General features: G+C 48.5%; 1 protein-coding gene across 1 annotated transcript in view; it reads left to right on the top strand.

The window, feature by feature from the left end:
• The first annotated feature begins 465 nt into the window (after positions 1–465).
• LOC103233544 (polycystin-1-like protein 2) overlaps positions 466–19651 on the top strand; it is a 107710-nt gene continuing 88524 nt past the window's right edge. The window contains exons 1-5 of the mRNA XM_038008226.2: positions 466–2178; positions 5795–5956; positions 7001–7186; positions 15021–15131; positions 15990–16137. Coding sequence (XP_037864154.2) covers positions 1878–2178; positions 5795–5956; positions 7001–7186; positions 15021–15131; positions 15990–16137 — 908 coding nt within the window. The 5' untranslated portion in view covers positions 466–1877. The remainder of the gene's footprint in view (positions 2179–5794; positions 5957–7000; positions 7187–15020; positions 15132–15989; positions 16138–19651) is intronic.

Below are 19651 nucleotides of genomic sequence, written 5' to 3'. Positions count from 1 at the left end.
TTTTTTTTTTTTTGGCTGTTGTTGTTGTTTTGTTTTTGTTTTGTTTTTTTGAGATGGAGTTTCATTCTTGTTGCCCAGGCTGGAGTGCAATGGCGTGATCTCAGCTCACTGCAATCTCCGCCTCCCAGGTTCAAATAATTCTCCTGCCTCAGCTGCCCAAGTAGTTGGCATTACAGGCATGCACAACCATGCCCAACTAATTTTTTGTGTTTTGAGTAGAGACCAGTTTTCACCATGTTGGCCAGGCTGGTTTTGAACTCCTGAGCTCAAGTGATCCATCCGCCTCGGCCTCCCAAAGTGCTGGGATTGCAGGCGTGAGCCACTGCGCCCAGCCTCTTATATGATTTTTATGAGCTACATTATACACATACAAATAAATTTTAGATATGTTTTCATGCAAATGGGATTGAACTATATACAATATCTCATACTTTGCTTTTAATATTAACAAAAATCTCTCCAGGTGCAGTGGTTCACGCCTGTAATCCTAGCAATTTGGGAGGCCGAGGTGGGTGGATTACCTTAGTTCAGGAGTTCAAGGCCATCCTGGGCAACTTGGTGAAACCCCATCTCTACTAAAATACAAAAAATTAGCAGGGCGTGGTGGTGCGCATCTGTCGTCCCAGCTCAGGGAGGCTGAGGCACGAGAATTGCTTGAACCCAGGAGGCAGAGGTTGCAGTGAGCCGAGATTGCACTATTGTACTCCAGCCTGGGCAACAGAGCGAGATCTCTGTCTCAAAACAAACAAACAAAAATCTTAGGGGTCCTTCCAAATTTGTAGAGGAAGAATTTGCTCATTTTGAAAGTGGTTATATATGATAGACCATGTTTTGTGAACCCATTTCCTATCAATGGACATCTAGATTGCTTCCAATTTTTCCTTTTTATCAAATTCTGCCAAGAATAACCTTATTCATATGACATTTCACACATGTATTAATTTACCTGTTGATATAATTCCTAGATGTGCGACTGCTACGTTATAGAGTTTGTGCTTTTAAATTTTTTCTAAATATTAACACATTGCCCACAATAGAGATGGTACCAATTTACCATCAGCAAGCGGAAAGAAAGCCTGTTTCCCCACATTTGGGGGGATGTGTTTGGAAATACTGTCGGAGGCCAGACCATACTAAGCCTTGAATACAAAGTTAAGAAATTTGAACTTGATCCATGGAAACCCACGGGAGGGTGTAAGTAGTGGATAAGGATGGCCAGTTCTGAGCTTTGAGTGAAAGCTGATTTTCATGATGACATCCAGTAAATTTTTTAGGGGATTTTGATTCTCCAGAAGGCATGCGTGATGAATAGTGTGATGAATCAGGGAGGGGACCAGATATCCATTAGGATTTCAGCCATGCTGGGAAGAGAATGGGTATCATTTGGGCACAGCTGCCACTCGGCACAATGGGCTTGGATATAAAAGCAAGTTGGTTTCTTTACCATCTTCCTGCCTTCCTGCCATTCTCTAACCTTCCTGCCATTTTTCTTTTATCACACGCTTCCCACATGCTGATGGCTTTGCATGAAACATACAGCCCTCAGGGTGATGACATAAAACCAATAGCAAGGACTTTTTATCCACCGCTAACAGCTGACTGAAAGATAAGCAGACAGGTGATATAGCAACTTTATCTTTCCCGAGAAGATCATTTGACAAATTAATAGGCATTGGAGCAGGCGTTGAACAAAGAGCTGGGTGACGCAAAAATGCAGACACTGTCAAGCTGAGCCTTTTGTTTCTTCAACAAAAGGTAGCTGCCATTATTTGATGCACAGACAGAAGGGAAGATGGATGATGGGTGGATGTGAGGGCACGTGCATATAAAAGTCCCAAGAGCGAGCTCCATCCAGAGGCCCCAGCAGTGGTTCAAGCATGAGTGCAGTGGGCTTGGTACTCCTGGTGCTTGCTCTGAGGCTTAGGGCCGCCACTGCTAAGCCAGAGGAGGGCAGCTTTTGCTCTAAGAGCCAGGTGGCCTTCAGAGATGCTTGCTATGAATTTGTGCCAATTGGACGCACCTTCCGTGATGCCCAGAGCTGGTGCGAGGGGCAAGGAGGCCATTTGGTCTTCATTCAGGATGAAGACACCCAGCGGTTTCTGCAGAAGCACATCTCCCAGGACAGGGAATGGTGGATTGGACTCATGTGGAACTTGGTACGGAATGGAACCATGGAAGGTAGGTGCCGTGATCGCTGTGTTTTATGAGAAACTTGTGCTTGCAATTCTTGCCATCACTTCTCACCTAAAGCAACATGGAACAAATTAATATGTCCTAATTCTTATGGTATGGATACCCTTCCCTTTGGTTGTGTTGTGGATTAAATAAAATAATTCATGTCTAATGCCACCTAGCACAGAATCTGGCACATCACTGACGCTCTACAAATGCTCACTTCTTTGTCTGTTCCTAATAATAATACTCTGACTGCTTTGGTTCTTGCTAGAATAGTGCCAGGCACTATCCTGAGTGCTTCATGGTCACTATCATGTTGAATTCTTACAATAACAATGAGAAAAATTATTATGTCTCTATTTTTTTTTTTTTTTTTGACAGAGTCTCTCTCTGTCTCCCAGGCTGGAGTGCAGTGGCGCAATCTCGGCTCACTGCAACCTCCGCCTCCCAGGTTCAAGTGATTCTTCTGCTTCAGCCTCCCAAGTATCTGGGATTACAGGCACATGCCACTATGCTTGGCTAATTTTTTGTATTTTTAATAGAGAAGGGGTTTCACCATGTTAGCCAGGATGGTCTCGATCTCCTGAGCTTGTGATCCACCTGCCTCAGCCTCCCAAAGTGCTGGGATTACAGGTGGGAGCCACTGTGCCTGGCCTTATGTCCCCATTTTACAGATGAGAAAACTGAGTCTCAGAAAATAATGACTAAGCTATTTTTTAGTGTTCCACCTGTCTTTCCTCACTTTCTGTGACACTAAAGCAGATCAAGTGCTTAGCATAGTTCCATTAACAATCTAATTTTAATGGTCCTGAAAGTCTTTGTCCTCCTTTATTCTCTGAAGGCTCTTTCCCCCACCCAGTGCAGTCAGGTGAGTCATTCTCTATGAATCTGCAGAGCCCTGTTCACAATTCCAAGGCAGTGCTTTTGGTGAGGCTTAAATGGCTTAGTTGTCTGTCTCCCGCCTATACTATGAGCCCTTCAAAGAAAGAACCATACTCTGGACATTTTTGTTTTCCCAGTACCTAGACACAATTGAGAATGGAAAAGGAGGCTGGGTGCGGTGGCTCATGCCTGTAATCCCAGCACTTTGGGAGGCCGAGGCAGGTGGATCACTTGAGGTCAGGAGTTCGAGACCAGATTGGCCAACATGGTGAACCCTCATCTCTACTAAACATACAAAAATTAGCTGGGCATGGTAGCACACACTTGTGATCCCAGCTACTCAGGAGGCTGAGGCAGGAGAATCCCTTGAACCCAGGAGACAGAGGTTCCAGTGAGCCAAGATTGTGCCATTGCATTCCAGCCTGGAAAACACAGCGAGACGCTGTCTAAAAAAAAAAAAAAAAGAAAAGAAAAAAGAAAGAAAGAGAGAGAATGGATAAGAAAACATTTGCATTCAAGCCTCACAAGCTCACAAGGACCCCACGAGGTAAGCGTAGCTGCTCTCCTTTCACGGAGGAGGAAAATGAAGTCTGGAGAGAAAAGACGTGCTCAGTATGACACAGCTGGTGGCACACAGTGGGGTCTCCACCAGTCAGAGCAATGCTAAGCCTGACTTTCCTGCTGGGCACCTTGGTACCCAGAGGTTCTCTTTGCCCCTGTATAAGCTACTGGGTTTGAGAAATGTGACATGGTACGTGCTGAACAGCCACAGAACAACGCCAGAGTGGGTGGAAGTATTTTAATAAATGAGCCACTGGGAAGCTGATTTAAGAAAACCCACAGCCAAGGGGATTTGAATTCTTAAGACGCCCCTGCAGGCAGTGTCTCCTGAATGGTTTCTTGAGGTGTAGATGCAACAGTTGCCGAGTTCTGTGTATTGAACATCCATTCACATCCAGCTAGAGGAGCTGTGCCTATTAAAACCTCTCCAGGGATACTGTGTGGTTATTGCAGAAAATGTAGTTCTAACTAGGCTGATAGGTAACAACCTCCAATATTTAATGTCGTTTAAGAAACAAGGGCCAGACACTGTGTGCAATCAGATGGCATTTGTGTAAATAGATTTCAGGCACTCGTAAATGCTCATGTGTGGATACGATTCAATTCAGCCTGGAACCATTTGTGAGAAACATAACAATGATGGAGAAGCCCATAGGTTAGAGTGGGAAGATACTTTCATTTTATACCCTTTGTACCATTTGGATTTTTAGAAACCATTTCATTTGCATGAATTTCTTTCAATAAATTAATAATTATATTTTTGAGGACCCATAATAAATGGGACAGAGTGAGACAGAGTCTCACTCTGTTTCCCAGGCTGGAGTGCGGTGGCGCCATCTTGGCCCACTGCAACCTCTGCCTCCCAGGTTCAAGCGATTCCCTTGCCTCAGACTCCCTAGTAGCTGGAATTACAGCTAATTTTTGTACTTTTAATAGAGACAGGGTTTTACCATGTTGGCCAGGCTGGTCTTGAACTCCTGGCTTCAAGTGATCCATCCACCTTGGCCTCCCAAAGTGCTGGGATTCCAGGTATGAGCCTCCATGCCCAACCCACAGTAAATTTGTATATTTAGTGTTTTCTAGCTCTCTGGTGTCCTCAACATGGTTCTGTTTTACACACACACACACACACACACACACACACACACACACACTCCTCTTCAAGAGTTACATCAGTATTTTCAAGGATCTGAAGAGGCCCAAAGTAACAATAACTGCTTATGTTTTAACTCAGCACTGCCCAGGTATACTTGGATTATGAAGAAGATGATATGTTAAAACATCCCATGGCCCACTTCTGAACTGTATTATTATTATTATTTTGAGACAGGGTCTTGCTCTGTCTCCCAGGCTGGAGTATAGGGGCGTGATCATGGCTCACTGTAGCCCCAACCTCAGCTCAAGCAATCCTCCCAACTCAGCCTCCCGAATAGCTAGGACCACAGGCACCATGTGTGACTAAAATTTTTTTTTTTTTTTTTTTGTAGAGACAAGTTCTCTCTAGGTTGCCCAGGCTGGTCTTAAACTCCTGGGTGCAAGTGATCCTCCCACCTCTGGGATGTTGGAATCACAGGCGTGAGCCACCGGGCCTGGCCCCTGGCTCTTCCTTAGACTGTGGTCAGGGCCAGGTGCGGTGGCTCATGCCTGTAATCCCAGAACTTTGGGAGGCCGAGGCGGGTGGACTTTGAGCTCAGGAGCTGGAGGCCAGCCTGGGAAACGTGGCAAAATCCCTGTCTCTACCAGAAATACAAAAAAATCAGCCAGTCATAGTGGCTTGCACCTGTGGTCTCAGCTAGTTGGGAGGATCACTTGACTGGGAGGCGGAGGTTGCAGTGAGCTGAAATGCACCACTGCGCTCCAACCTGGGTGACAGAGCAAGACCCCATCTCAAAATAAATAAATTATCAATGATGGTTAGACAGAGCTGGCAGCCTCATTTATTTAATGAAAACACCTTCTGCAAGCTCTCCAATTTGGTGTTCCAGTTCTTCTATTGAGTGTTTGAAGATGACAGTGAGGAAGAGACCTTTACTCCTCCTGGAGAGAGATCTCCAGCCCATCAACATTAACTGTTGACCTGCTACACGCCAGCGGCAGAGCAGGGGTGAGCCCTGCATTTGTATAAATGGAATTTGAAGACAGTTGCTGAGTCCTGGTGGTTGTGTTGTCCTTCCAGGGCCGGGGACTTGGTTGGACACCTCCAATGTGACCTACAGCAACTGGCGCGGAGGGCAGGCCACCGCTGCCCCTGACACCTGCGGCCACATCGGGAGAGGCCCTTCCTCCGAGTGGGTGGCCTCAGACTGCGCCCAGACCTTCGCCTTCGTGTGCGAGTTCCGTGAGTGGCCCCTGCCCCGGAGTCCCCACCTCCCACCCTGTCTCCCTGCCCGCCTGCGGGCCTCTCTCCAGGCTCCCCTATCCCTCCTGTTTCTGCCTCCATCTCTCTGACCCTCTCTTTCTCTTGCCCCCTCCTCTGTCTCAGTTTTCTCTGGGTCTTTCTTCCCCTTCTCTTTTTCTCCAACTCTTTCTGTTTCTCTCCCTTGGTCTCTGACTTTCTTCCTGCCTCTGTGTTCTCTCCGTTTCCCTCTGGCTCTTCAGGGCTTGCCGGTGTCTGTCTCTGTCTCCCTGCTGAAGTGCTGACCTGTATGTGTTTTTCTGAGCTCACCTCTGTCTGCGGCTTTCTCTCCCTGTCTCTGTGCATCATTCTCTGCCCACGTGATGCTCCGTCGCCCATCCCTGCCGTCTCCCCATGCACCTGCCCGCCTTCCTGCCTGCCTACCTGTCACGTCTCTGTTTCTGTCTTTCCCGCTCTCTTTTTTTTTTTTGAGATGGAGTCTTGCTCTGTCACCCAGGCTGGAGTGCAGTGGTGTGATCTTGGCTCACTGCAACCTCCGCTTCCTGGGTTCAAGTGATTCTCCTGCCTCAACCTCCCGAGTAGCTGGGATTACAGTGCGACCCACCACCCCCGGATAATTTTTGTATTATTTTAGTAAAGAGGGGGTTTCACCATGTTGGCCAGGCTGGTCTCGAACTCCTGACCTCAAGTGATCCGCCTGTCTTGGCCTCCTAAAATGCCGGGATTACGGGGTGAGCCACGGAGCCTGGCCTGCATGAGGTTTTTAGTATTACAGTGGGGGCACAGAGAAGCTAGCTAACTTGCTGAAGGTCACACAGCAGTGTGTGGCTGGGCTGGATCTGATCCCAGGGAACCTGGCTCAGCACAATGCTGCCAATGACCATATTCTGTTTCTTACTCCTGCCAAGCAGCTCCTGAGTTCTTGCATCTCAGCCTAACCCCCGGGACCCTCCTCTTCCTGTGAACCGGCACTTGCCTGTCTGTAACCCTGAGCCCCCCTAACGTCTTGCCTTCCCTTTGCCACAGGACTTGGCCAGAGCCTGGCCTGCAAGGGACTCAGTGCCACCATGCACTGCGGCTCGGGGCAGGTCATCCAGGTCCAGGATGCCGTCTACGGGCGCCAGAACCCCAATTTCTGCACCCAGGATGCCGGGCGTCCCTCAGATCTGGAGCAGGGATGCAGCTGGGCCAATGTCAAGGATGAGGTGGCAGGTAGGGCCCAAGGGCTCTGCAGCTCTGGTTGCCAGCAGAGGGCAGTTGCTGGTATTCTGTGCTCAGCAAAGGGTTCCAGAAGCCTCTGATAATCTTCATCTGTGACCGTGGGCCTCCAACATGTGGGAAAACTGGCCAGTCCCTGCCCATGGCATGGAGCAGGGAAGCAGAGGGCTGTAGCCCACCCACCCCGACTTCAAACCCTGTCATGGATCTGGTGGGCACGGTGTGCCTCAATCCCTGCTGGGTGCAGGAAACACCACTTTTTTAACTTAATTTTAAAATTTTTGAAATACTCCAAATGTATAGACAAGAATAGAAAATACTGTAATGAACTCCCACAAATCTGCTACCCACCTTTATCAGATCTGAATACCATGCGGCATTTGCTTAAGATTCCCTTATTAGAAAAATGAATACAGCTGGGCATGGTGGCTCATGCCTGTAATCTCAGCACTTTGGGAGGCCGAGGTGGGTGGATCACCTGAGGTCAGGAGTTCAAGACCAGCCTGGCCAACATGGTGAAACCCCTTCTCTACTAAATATACAAAAATTAGCCAGGCTGGTGGCACACGCCTGTAATCCCAGGTATTTGGGAGACTGAGGCAGGAGAATCACTTGAGTCCCGGAGGTGGAAGTTTCAGTGAGCCGAGATCAGGCCATCACACTCCAGCCTGGGTGATGGAGCCAGACTCTGTCTCAAAAAAAGAAAAGAAAAGAAAAAAGAAAAAGAAAAATAAATACAACACTAGGAGACTCCTGTGGATCCCTCCACAGTCCTGTTCCTGTTACGAATTCAGTGTTTCTTAATCACATGCATGCTTTGTGCTTCTCTATTTTCTTTCTTTTTTTGAGACAGAGTCTCTCTCTCTTGCCCAGGCTAGAGTGCTGTGGCCCAGTCTTAGCTCACTGCAATCTCTGCTTCCTCGGTTCAAGCGATTCTCCTGCCTCAGCCTCCCGAGTAGCTGGGATTACAGGCGTGTGCCACCACTCCCGGCTAATTTTTGTATTCTTAATAGAGATGGGGTTTCACCCTGTTGACCAGGCTGATCTCGAACTCCTGAGCTTAGGCAATCTGCCTGCCCTGGCCTCCCAAAATGCTGGGATTACGGGCGTAAGCCACTACGCCTACTTTATTTCCACCTTCTATGTACGTATTCCTAAACACTACAGAGTGTTGATTTTGCAGGGCTTTTTAAAAAATTTATTTATTTATTTATTTATTTATTTAGAGACAGAATCTCGCTTTGTCACCCAGGCTGGTATACAGTGGCACAATTTCTTCTTACTGCCACCTCTGCCTCCTGGGTTCAAGCGATTCTTGTGCCTCAGCCTCCCAAGTAGCTGGGACTACAGGCGTGCGCCACCACACCCAGTTAATTTTTTTTTTTTTTTTTTTTTTTTTTTTTTGAGACGGAGTCTCGCTCTGTCGCCCAGGCTGGAGTGCAGTGGCGCGATCTCAGCTCACTGCAAGCTCTGCCTCCCGGGCTCACGCCATTCTCCTGCCTCAGCCTCCTGAGCAGCTGGGACTACAGGCGCCCGCCACCTCGCCCGGCTAGTTTTTTTGTATTTTTTAGTAGAGACGGGGTTTCACCGGGTTAGCAAGGATGGTTTCGATCTCCTGACCTCGTGATCCGCCCGTCTCGGCCTCCCAAAGTGCTGGGATTACAGGCTTGAGCCACCGCGCCCGGCCCCCAGTTAATTTTTTATAATTTTAGTAGAGACGGTGTTTCACCATGTTTGCTGGGCTGGTCTCGAACTCCTGACCTCAGGCGATCTGCCCACCTCAGCCTCCCTGGGATTACAAGTGTGAGCTGCTGTGCCTGGCCACTTTGCAGGGTTTTAATGTTTATATAAACGGTACCATATTTGCAGGGTCTTAATGTTTATGTAAATGACATCATATTGTGTGTCATTCTACAGAATGCATTTTTCTTTTCGTTTTGGTTCTTGTGTTTTGCTCAACATCATGTTTTTGAGATGTATTATCCATCTTGATACATGTCGTGCTGCTTTATTTGTTTCATCCATTGTGTAACTGTGCCGTCATTTGTCTCTTCTCCTGTTGAGAAAGGTTGGTTCTTAATCTTTGTGATTGTGAATGACGCTGAAGCCGAGCTCCTGACGGATGGTATCTCTCGTTCACATGGGAGAGTTACTCTAGGGCTTTGTTTTTCTAAATCGGATTAAATCTCCTTCTGAGCTGCGCTCACCCAGTGACCAGGATTCAATTTCCGGGATTATGGGGGTTTCTTGCACCCTGCTGGGAGGTGAAAACTCCTCAGAGACCTCCCTGGTCCAGGATATCTGGGAACCCTCTTCTTTCTGCTGCAGTCACCACTCTCCCCGCTGGAGGGTCCAGGAAGGCAGGTGGTCTGCTGCTTCTTGGCTAAGTGAGGACACAGCCCCCTGTGGCCAGGCTGCGAGCCCTGGGTCCTGGGAGTCAGCCTTCCCAGTTGTGCCTCTTGGCAGTCTCCTCTGAACCTCTGCTTCTGCCCAAAGACCCTTTGAAGATTCAGGGAGGGACGCTAGTACTCCCGGAACTTCCTCCTGCCTGGGGGAAATGAGAATGGCTCCTCTGTCCTCATGCCTTTTGCAGCAGGCATGGGGAAGGGAAATGCTAAAAATCGGCGGGCTGGTGTTCACTGACTCTTCTTACTCCGGCGTTCCTGAGGCTGTGGCCCCTGCAAGGAGAAAGGGCCCCGGACAGGAGGATGGATGTACCTCCCTCACCAAGGCACTGCTGGGGCTTGGTGGGCTGTTTCCTCAAAGGCCCAGCTGCAAGTTCCTGAAATGTGACACCCACAGCTCAGAGAGCACGTTAGAGGGGAGCCCTGCACCCTGTTGTAGAAGTCGGAGGAGGAGCGCAGGGAGGATCCCACGGGGTCTGTATCTAAGCACCCTGGTCCCTCATTCATTCAGTTAGCCAATAAACACTTGCTTTTTCTTTTTTGAGACAGAGTCTTGCTCTGTTCCCCAGGCTGGAGTGCGGTGGCACAGTCTTGGCTCACTGCAACCTCTACCTCCCGGGCTCAAACGATTCTCCTGCCTCAGCCTCCCAAGTAGCTGGAATTATAGGTCAGCACCACCACACCCAGCTAATTTTTGTATTTTTTGTAGAGATAGGGTTTCACCATGTTGCCCAGGCTTGGCTCTAACTGCTGGCCTCCAGTGATCCGCCCACCTTGGCCTCCCAAAGTGCTGGGAATACAGGCATGAACCACTGCGCCTGACCCAAACTCTGTTTTTCAAAGAGCTTGCAGCGCAGTGGGGAGACAGTAATACACAGGCAATTACCTCATGCTGTGATAAATGCTGCAACCCAGAAGAGCAAACACCATCTATTTAGTCATGCAAAACTTATTTTGTACCTACTATGTGCCAGGTCCTGTTCTATGTGCTAGAGATGTAGCAGTGAGCCAAAAAATTTTAAAAACCTCCCAGTTAATTTCAAACTCGCTTCCAAGTGATGCCACTTAGGATCCCAAGTGTCTTTGGGCCACATTCTGAGCCACAAGGCATCTGGGGACCTGAAGGGGTTTTAAAGTTTGTCTGCAAGGTGTGCTAAATCCTGGAATTAGATCAGATTTAGTTTACTTTTTTTTTTTTTTTTTTTGAGACGGAGTCTCGCTCTGTCGCCCAGGCTGGAGTGCAGTGGCCAGATCTCAGCTCACTGCAAGCTCCGCCTCCCGGGTTCACGCCATTCTCCCGCCTCAGCCTCCCGAGTAGCTGGGACTACAGGCGCCCGCCACCTCGCCCGGCTAGTTTTTTGTATTTCTTAATAGAGACGGGGTTTCACCGTGTTAGCCAGGATAGTCTCGATCTCCTGACCTCATGATCCGCCCGTCTCGGCCTCCCAAAGTGCTGGGAGTACAGCTTTTTTTTTTTTTTTTTTAAGTGGATTTTATGTGGCTACGAAGAGTCAGAAAAAACTCTGTCCTCAGGTTCTGGAATTAGACCTCTCTTTGAGTCTATTTAATCTGAGAACAGAGATGTGGTGGTGGCTTGTGTTCCCGTTTAATCACAGGGGTTCCCCGGATCACGGGGTGGAAGTGGGGCTCAGGAAAGCTTTACGGGGGCAGCATCAGGAGCAGCGTCAGAAGGAAGTGCAGAATCCAGCCAGGAGAAAGGCTGGGGTGGACAAGGTGGTGAGGACATGAGGTGGCAGGCTCAGGTGTGGACTGCAGTATGAACGATGATGGTGGAGAGAGAGCTCAGGATGGTCTCGCTGGCTAATAACAGTGTTAGAAAAAAACCTCAGCAGGGACGTGGCCTCTGCGTCTTAAGGCAGTTTACCCATTCCAAGGGGATATTGAATATTTTGTGAGCTGGAAGGTGAGCCCTGCTGCAGACTGCTTAGACCAAGTCCAAGGATGGGGCAGAACCCCCTGGGATGTGGGCAGCAGGGTACATGGCAAGAGGGTGGCAAGTTGGGGTTCAAATCTCAGCTCAGCCCCTGCTGCCTGGGTGATCCAGGCAAGTTGCAGAATCTAAGTTTCATGGGGCTCCTGTGAGGGTCAGGAGAACCTGGGGGAACAGTGTAGCACCTTGTACACATTCTGCAAGTGGAGTGGACATTCCTGTATGCTCTGTTCCAGCTGGCTCTGGGCCAGCAGTAGTGGGATCAGCATCCCCTGGGAGCTTGTAAGATACACACACACACACACACACACACACACACACACACACACACAGAGTCCAGCTGCACCCCATACCTACTGAATCAGAATCCTGGGGGGCGGGGTCTGAATCTAGTTAAATGATGACAGCTGCCTGTTAATTGGAGCTTCCATTTGGGGAACTGCTGGGGCAGGGGAGAAGGGATGCTTAAAAAAAACAAAGAGGCTGGGCACGGTGGCTCATGCCTGTAATTCCGGCGTTTTGGGAGGCCAAGGTGGGCAAATCACGTGAGGTCAGGTGTTTGAGACCAGCCTGGCCAACATGGTGAAACTCCGTCTCTACCAAAAATACAAAAATTAGCCAGGTGTGGTGGCATGTGCCTGTAATCCCTGCTACTTGGGAGGCTGAGGCAGGAGAATCACTTGAACCCAGAGGCAGAGGTTGCAGTGAGCCAAGATCATATCACTGCACTCCAGCCTGGGCAACACAGCTAGACCCTGTCTCAAAAAACAAAAAACAAACAAACAAGAAGAAAATAAACCCTCACATTCTTTTGGAGATTATAGTTTAGTGCTGTGGATACACATAATGGGAGTAACTCAAATTGAGGGGTGCATCCAACTAGGTCTTTCAATAGAAGGAATTTAATGCAGGGAATTGGTTTCCCAAGTCATGAACGTGCTGAGGAGCCAAACAAAGGATGCTGCTGCAGACCTGAGATTAGCAGCCATGGAAAGCTGCTGCCACCCCTACAGGCCGGCAGGATAACTGGTAGGGAAGTTTTTACCAAAATCAGAAGTCAGGATCATCCAGTAGACACTAGAGCCATGGCAGAGCTTGCCGGTAGGAGATAGGACCGTGTGCAGAGGGCCCACCCAGAGGGAGCTGGAGCTACAGGGGAGCTGCTGTGAGAGGCAGGATGAGAAGTACACTGGCTTCCAACCTCTTTCTGTCTGGCATAGGCAGAATTATGGCCCTCATGATTTCTCATCCTAATCCATGGGGCTGTGGGTATGATGAGACACCACGCCTGTGGCTATGTTAACGTCTGTGACAAAAGATACTTTGCAGATATAATTATGGTTGCTAATCAGTTGGTTTTAGGATAGAAAGATTATGCTGGAATATGCAATTGTGCACAGTTTAAACACATGAGCCCTTAAAAGCAGAGAACTTTCTCTGGCTAGAAGCAGAAGATAGATATGGGAAAAGGAGAAGTCAGAGAGATTCCAAGCATTTGACAGGTTCGATCCCCTGTTGCTGGCTCTGAGATGCAGTGGTCACATGGAACGACAGAAGAGAGGCCTCTAGGAATTAAGGGCTGAATTCTGCCAACAAGAATGAGATTGGCAGCAGGTCCTTCCCTAGAGCCTCCAGAAAGAAACACAGCCAGCTGGGCGTGGTGGCTCACACCTGTAATCCCAGCACTTTGGGAGACTGAGGTGGGTGGATCACCTGAGGTCAGAAGTTCCAAACCAGCCTGGCCAACATGGCGAAACTCCGTCTCTACTAAAAATATAGAAATTAGCCGGGTGTGATGGTGCGCACCTGTAGTCCCAGCTACTTGGGAGGCTGAGGCAGGAGAATCACTTGAATCCAAGACGGAGAGGTTACAGTGAGCCAAGATTTCATGACCGTACTCCAGCCTGGGTGGCATGGTGAGACTCTGTCTCAAAAAAAAAAAAAAAAAAAAGGCCAGGAGCAGTGGCTCACACCTGTAATTTCAGCACTTCGGGAGGCTGAGACAGGTGGATCACCTGAGGTCGGGAGTTCAAGACCAGGCTGACCAACACGCAGAAACCCCATCTCTACTAAAAATACAAAATTAGCCAGATGTGGTGGCACATGCCTGTAATCCCAGCTACTCAGTAGGCTGAGGCAGAAGAATTACTTGAACCTGGCAGGCAGAGATTGCAGTGAGCCGAGATCACACCACTACACTCCAGCCTGGGCAACAAGAGTGAAACTCCATCAAAAAAAAAAAAAAAAAAAAGGGAAAGAAAGAGAAACACAGCCCTGACACCTTGGTGTCAGCCCTGTGATATGAGCAGAGGCCAGCTGAGCCCACCCAGACTTCTGACCTCCACACAGAATTGTGAGATTTAAAAATCTGTGCAGTTTTATTTATTTTTATTTATTTTATTTTTGAGACAAAGTCTCGCTCTGGTGACCAGGCTGGAGTGCAGTGGCGCAATCTCAGCTCACTGCAACCTCCACCTCCCTGGTTCAAGTGATTCTCCTGCCTCAGCCTCCTAAGTAGCTGGGACTATAGGCATGTGCCACCACACCTGGCTAATTTTTGTATTTTTGGTAGACATGGAGTTTCCTCATTTTGGCCAGGCTGGCCTCACACTTCTGACTTCAAGTGATCCACCTGACTCAGTCTTTCACCAGTACCGGCCATTGGCCAAGCCTCCCTGGGAGCCAGTGGCCAAGGGAGTTTGGAAAGTGTAGGTCCCTGTGACACAAGCAGGGCAGGGTGAGAGGGTAGCTCTGTGGGCCCAGGGCCAACTGCCCCGAAGAAGTGGGACCTAGCGGGTAACTGGGAAAAGCACAGGTGGGTGTTCTGGACCTCTTTCTTTCTCCCAGGCTTCCCCGTGGGCATCTAACATATCTCACTGGGCAGGAGGGAGAGGTACTGGATGACCCTGAAGTTTCTGGAATGGGCTGTCCCTGCTTCTCCTTCTGTGGGCACGTGGCACCCTGATGGGCACAGGATTCCTGATCTTGCCCCCTCTGCTGGTTCTCTGGGTGTGGATTTCTATTTTGGGCCATCTGACTAGATGCTACTGGACCGGTGGTTCTCCACATGGGGTCCCTGGGCTAGCAGTGTCAGGATCAGCATCCCATAGGAGCTGGTTAGAAATGCGTATTCTTCGGCTGTACTCCGTACCTACCGAATCAGAATCACTGAGGGTGAGGTCTGGAATGAGGTGTCTTCACAGGACCCACAGGGGAATCTGACGCAAGCTGAAGTTTGAGACCAGGATGCTAGACTCTGAACTACTTGAGGACAGAAATCCTACTTCTCTGTCGCCTGAGTACCTAGCCCAGTGCTGGTCTTCAGGAGATATCAAAAGCTATTTGTTGGGCGGATGGTGGGTAAACGAATGAGTGGATGAGTGGCCATGCATCTCTGTGCAGCTCTGCTGAGTGTATCCTCTTTTGTCTTGCACTCCATTCCTGCTTCCGCTGGGATGTGGGTGCTTCCCAGGCCAGTGCCAGGGGCTACAGGCATGCCAGGTGGCAGCAGATGAGACCTACTTTGGAAACCTGTGTCCGACTCAGGGCAGCTACCTGTGGGTGCAGTACCAGTGCCGGGAAGGTGAGTCCCCAACTTGCTTGAGCATAGAAATTTCCCTCTATTTCACGGCATGTCCAGCTTCCCCTGAAAACAGAGACAGCAGCCACCCACGTGGGCTCATCCCTGTGTTCTAAGAGACTCCCTCATTCAAAATTGCTCCCCTTGGCTGGGCACGGTGGCTTACACCTGTAATCCCAGCACTTTGGGAGGCAGGAGGATAGTCTGAGCCCAGGAGTTGGAGACCAGCCTGGGCAACATGGAGAAACCCCGTCTCCACAAAAAATATAAAAATTAGGCTGGGTGTGGTGGCTCATGCCTGTAATCCCAGCACTTTGGGAGGCTGAGGGGGGTGGATCACTTGAAGTCAGCAGTTGCAGACCAGTGGCCGACATGGTGAAACCCTGTCTCTACCAAAAAAATACAAAAATTAGCCAGCCGTAGTGGCATGCACCTGTAGTCCCAGCTACTTGGGAGGCTGAGGTGGGGGAAACGCTTGAACCTATGAGGCAGAGGTTGCAGTGAGCAGAGATCACGCTACTGCCCTCCAGCCTGGGTGACAGAGTGAAACCCTGTCTCAAAAAATAAAAATAAAAATTAGCGGGTGTAGTAGCACACACCTGTAGTCCCAGCTACTTAGTCTCTACTGAGGTGGGAGCATCACCTGAGCCTGGGGAGATCGAGGCTGCAGTGAGCCATGACTGCACCACTGCACTACTCCAGCCTGGGTGAAAGAGCAAGACCCTGTGAGAAGAAAAAAAAAAAAAAAAAAAAGACCCACATAAAAATACTGGACAGGTGGCCAGAAGAGAGTCAGTTATAAACAGAAATGTGCAACTGTGCTTCACAAGGGCATGCAGCATTTTGTGTTTTAATCCACAGCCCTGCAGCTGATGGTGTCCAGTGAGAGTTTCATCTTTGACAATGTCACCATCTCCCTGACGTGGCTCCTCTCACCCTACCTAGGAAACCTGTCCTGTATAATTAGTACAGGAGACGGCCACATTTTCGATCCCTACAACCCGCCGAGGTAAGAGAAATCTCTGAGCCTTGAGCCAGGTTGTATGTATCATCAGTTTCTTGTCTTATAACAAACCAACCCAAAACTTGGTGGCTTAAAACAATAGTTACCATTTCTTAGGGTTCTTTGGAGAGCTGGGTGGCTCTTCTTGTCTGAGTGGAGTCGGCTGGGGTGGGCTGTCTAGGAAGACCTCACTCACTCACATGCCTAGTGGTCAGCTGGATGTCAGCTAGAAGCATGTGCTGGTCATCACCCAACAGGTTAGCCTGGGCTCATTCACACAGTGGCAAAGTGTTCCTAGCAGCAGAGCCTGATGCGCAAACAGTTTTTCAAATCTCTGCTTGTGTTACATTTTCTAAGATACCGTTGGCCAAAGCAAGTTCCATGGCCAAGACCAGATTGAAGAGGTGGAGGAGTAGACCCCACCTGATAGAAGGAGCTGGAGCCGCACTGCAAGGCGCTGCCATACAGGGATGGGAGGAAGTGTTGCTGCTCCTTTTGCAAACACTCTACCTCATAGGTTTTCTTTCTTTCTTTCTTTTTTTTTTTTTTTTTTTGAGACAGGGTCTTGCTCCATCGCCCAGGCTGGAGTGCAGTGGCTCAATATCGGCTCACTGCAACCTCCACCTCCCGGGTTCAAGCGATTCTCCTGCCTCAGCCTCTCAAGTTGCTAGAACTACAAGCACGTGCCACCAAGCCTGGCTAATATTTGTATTTTTAGTAGGGACAGGGTTTTCACCATGTTGGCTAGGTTGGTCTCGAACCTCTAACCACAGGTGATCTACCTGCCTCGGCCTCCCAAAGTGCTGGTAGTACAGGTGTGAGCCACCGCACCCAGCCCCCTGTCACATTTATATTCGTGGCTGCCTTGAATGTTTCGTGGTGTCAAATGAGAAACCATACACAGTGATGCTTTGGGGGCAGATGTCTGGGTGATACAAATACCTATGCCATTGTTCTGTGAGTTTCTTCCTGATTGCTATGAGTTTATAAATAAAACAACAGATTGTAAGTTACACAGTCTTTCAGTCCCTAAATCTCGTACAACTTGAATTTGGCATAAGTCAAAATTGCCTACATGTAGCCCCACGATGACCCGCAGCTACATAGGACTTTTCAGTGATAAATAGTGGCTTAGAACAGAAGCAAATGGGACCAAATGTTAAAGTTTGTTAAGTCTGGATGGAGAATCCATGGATGGTTGTTGTATTACTCTCTGGAAGTTTTTGTGCGATTAAAATCTAAGACACAATGAGCACTGTTTGACATTTGCAATCTCTCTGGGCATTAACTCTAAGCAAGAATCACTGGCATTTTTTTTCTCTTTCAAAGGAAATAGATGGTGGCACCTCCTCCACCATTGCCCCACCAAAATAGTCCATTTTCCTTTACATTAAAGATTAATTGGACCTTGAAACTACCCACCCACTTTTTTTTGGGGGGGTGGGTAGGCGGAGTCTTGCTCTGTCACCCAGGCTGGAGTTCAGTGGCATGATCTCAGCTCACTGCAACGTCCGCCTCCCAGGTTCAAGCGATTCTCCTGCCTCAGCCTCCCAAGTAGCTGGGACTACAGGTGTGCACCACCACGCCCAGCTAATTTTTGTATTTTTAGTAGAGATGGGATTTTGCCATGTTGTCCAGGTTGATCTTGAACTCCTGACCTCAGGTGATCTGCCCACCTTGGCTTTTCAAAGTGCTGGGATTACAGGCATGAGCCACTGCGCCTGGTCATCACCCACCTTTTAAAAATCATTTTTATAAACACTGGGAAATGCCTGTCTGATGCCTTCTTATCAATACTAGCAGCTACAGAACTCAGTTTATGATATGGAAACATAGCACAAATTTTGATTTTTGAATATACAGAAGCCTCATTTTTTTGTGTAAATATCACTGTGCTTTTCTCTTATGTGTTAGTACAGCCTCCTACTTTTTCTTAACTCCTCAGTAGTCTAAGAGGTGAGATTTTAAAATCAAACCGTTCTTGTCCATTGTAGATAAATAGTAAGAGCTTCTGGGAAGAATTGCATTGTATAGAAGTCAGAAGATTTCTCTGTTAGAAGCTCCTTTTCACCTTGCCTTATATTCGCTTGCATGGAGGGCTTTTTTGTTTCTCTGTTTGTCATGGAAAATTTTCCACATTTCTGAAATTGTATTATAGGCCTTACAGAACAATTTGCATGTGGTGAAATCTGTGCGAATCCAGCGTTGGTTAGCTAAGCGCCACCTACTGGCAAATCTAGGGATTGACATTGTTCTTCCGTTATTAATCGGCCGCTTCTGCACACGGCTGATGTTGGGAGTGCAGAGATTTGTCGGAAACCAAATAATCCACAAAACAACACAAGCCTTAGAGTGACCTAGAGCTAAAGTCCTCTCTGGGGGAACCAGAATGATAAGGCAGGAGCAATGGATCTAGAGAAGAGAGAGTAGCACGGACCCGAAAGCCGGTGGCATATTCAAATAACTGCAAGCACCTCGCCATGCCTGGAGTTCAGGGCTCTGTGGAAAAATGAAAGATGCTGAAAAACTTAGCAGGAGTCTGGTCCTGAAGAGCTGTTGATGCTAGACAGCCTAACGTAGGTGGGGTCTGTCAACTAAAGAAAACTAAAGAAAAATCAAGCTTTTTAAATGAAGTTAGTTTTATTCAGAAGTCTTACTGAGGACCATAGACTGAGGACTGCAGCCCAGGAGGAGTCTTTCAAAGCGGTTCTGCCAGACTGCTCCAAAACAGTGTTTCAGTTCACGACTTCTATATGGCTTGTGGAGGTTCAGTCCACATAAAGTCACATCAAAGTTTGGGTGCAAGAGTACATCTGCCTCTAGATGACTAAAGTATATCTTGTTGGCCGGCTTCAGTGGCTCATGCCTGTAATCCCAGCACTTTGGGAGGCCAAGGTGAGTGGATCACTTGGGGTCAGGAGTTCAAGCCCAGCCCGGTCAAAATGGTGAAACCCTATTTCTACTAAAAAAAAAAAAAAAAAAATTAGCTGGACGTGGTGGTGCATGCCTGTATTCCCAGCTATGCAGGAGGCTGATGGAGGAGAATCGCTTGAACCTGGGAGGCGGTGGTTGCAGTGAGCCGAGATCGTTTCGCTGTTCTCCAGCCTAGGCAACAGAGGAAGACTGTCTAAAAAAAAAAAGAAAGAAAGAAAGAAAAAGAAACTTGTTGTAGATTGCAGAAGCATAATTACTAGCCATCTCAGACATTACCTTTTTGTTTTTGTTTTTGTTTTTGTTTTGAGACAGAGTTTCACTCTGTCACCCAGGCTGGAGTGCAGTGGCACGATCTTGGTTCACTGCAAGCTCCGCCTCCCAGGTTCACGCCATTCTCCTGCCACAGCCTCCCGAGTAGCTGGGACTACAGGCACCTGCCACCATGCTCGGCTAATTTTTACTTTATTTTATTTTGGATTTTTAGTAGAGACGGGGTTTCACCGTGTTAGCCAGGATGGTCTCGATCTCCTGACCTCGTGATCCTCCCGCCTCAGCCTCCCAAAGTGCTGGGATTACAGGCGTGAGC

The sequence above is a fragment of the Chlorocebus sabaeus genome, chromosome 5 (genome assembly GCF_047675955.1).
Source record: "Chlorocebus sabaeus isolate Y175 chromosome 5, mChlSab1.0.hap1, whole genome shotgun sequence".
Lineage (NCBI taxonomy): Eukaryota > Metazoa > Chordata > Mammalia > Primates > Cercopithecidae > Chlorocebus > Chlorocebus sabaeus.
The sequence above is the reverse complement of the archived record's forward strand: the minus strand, read 5'-3'. Positions and strand labels throughout refer to the sequence as shown.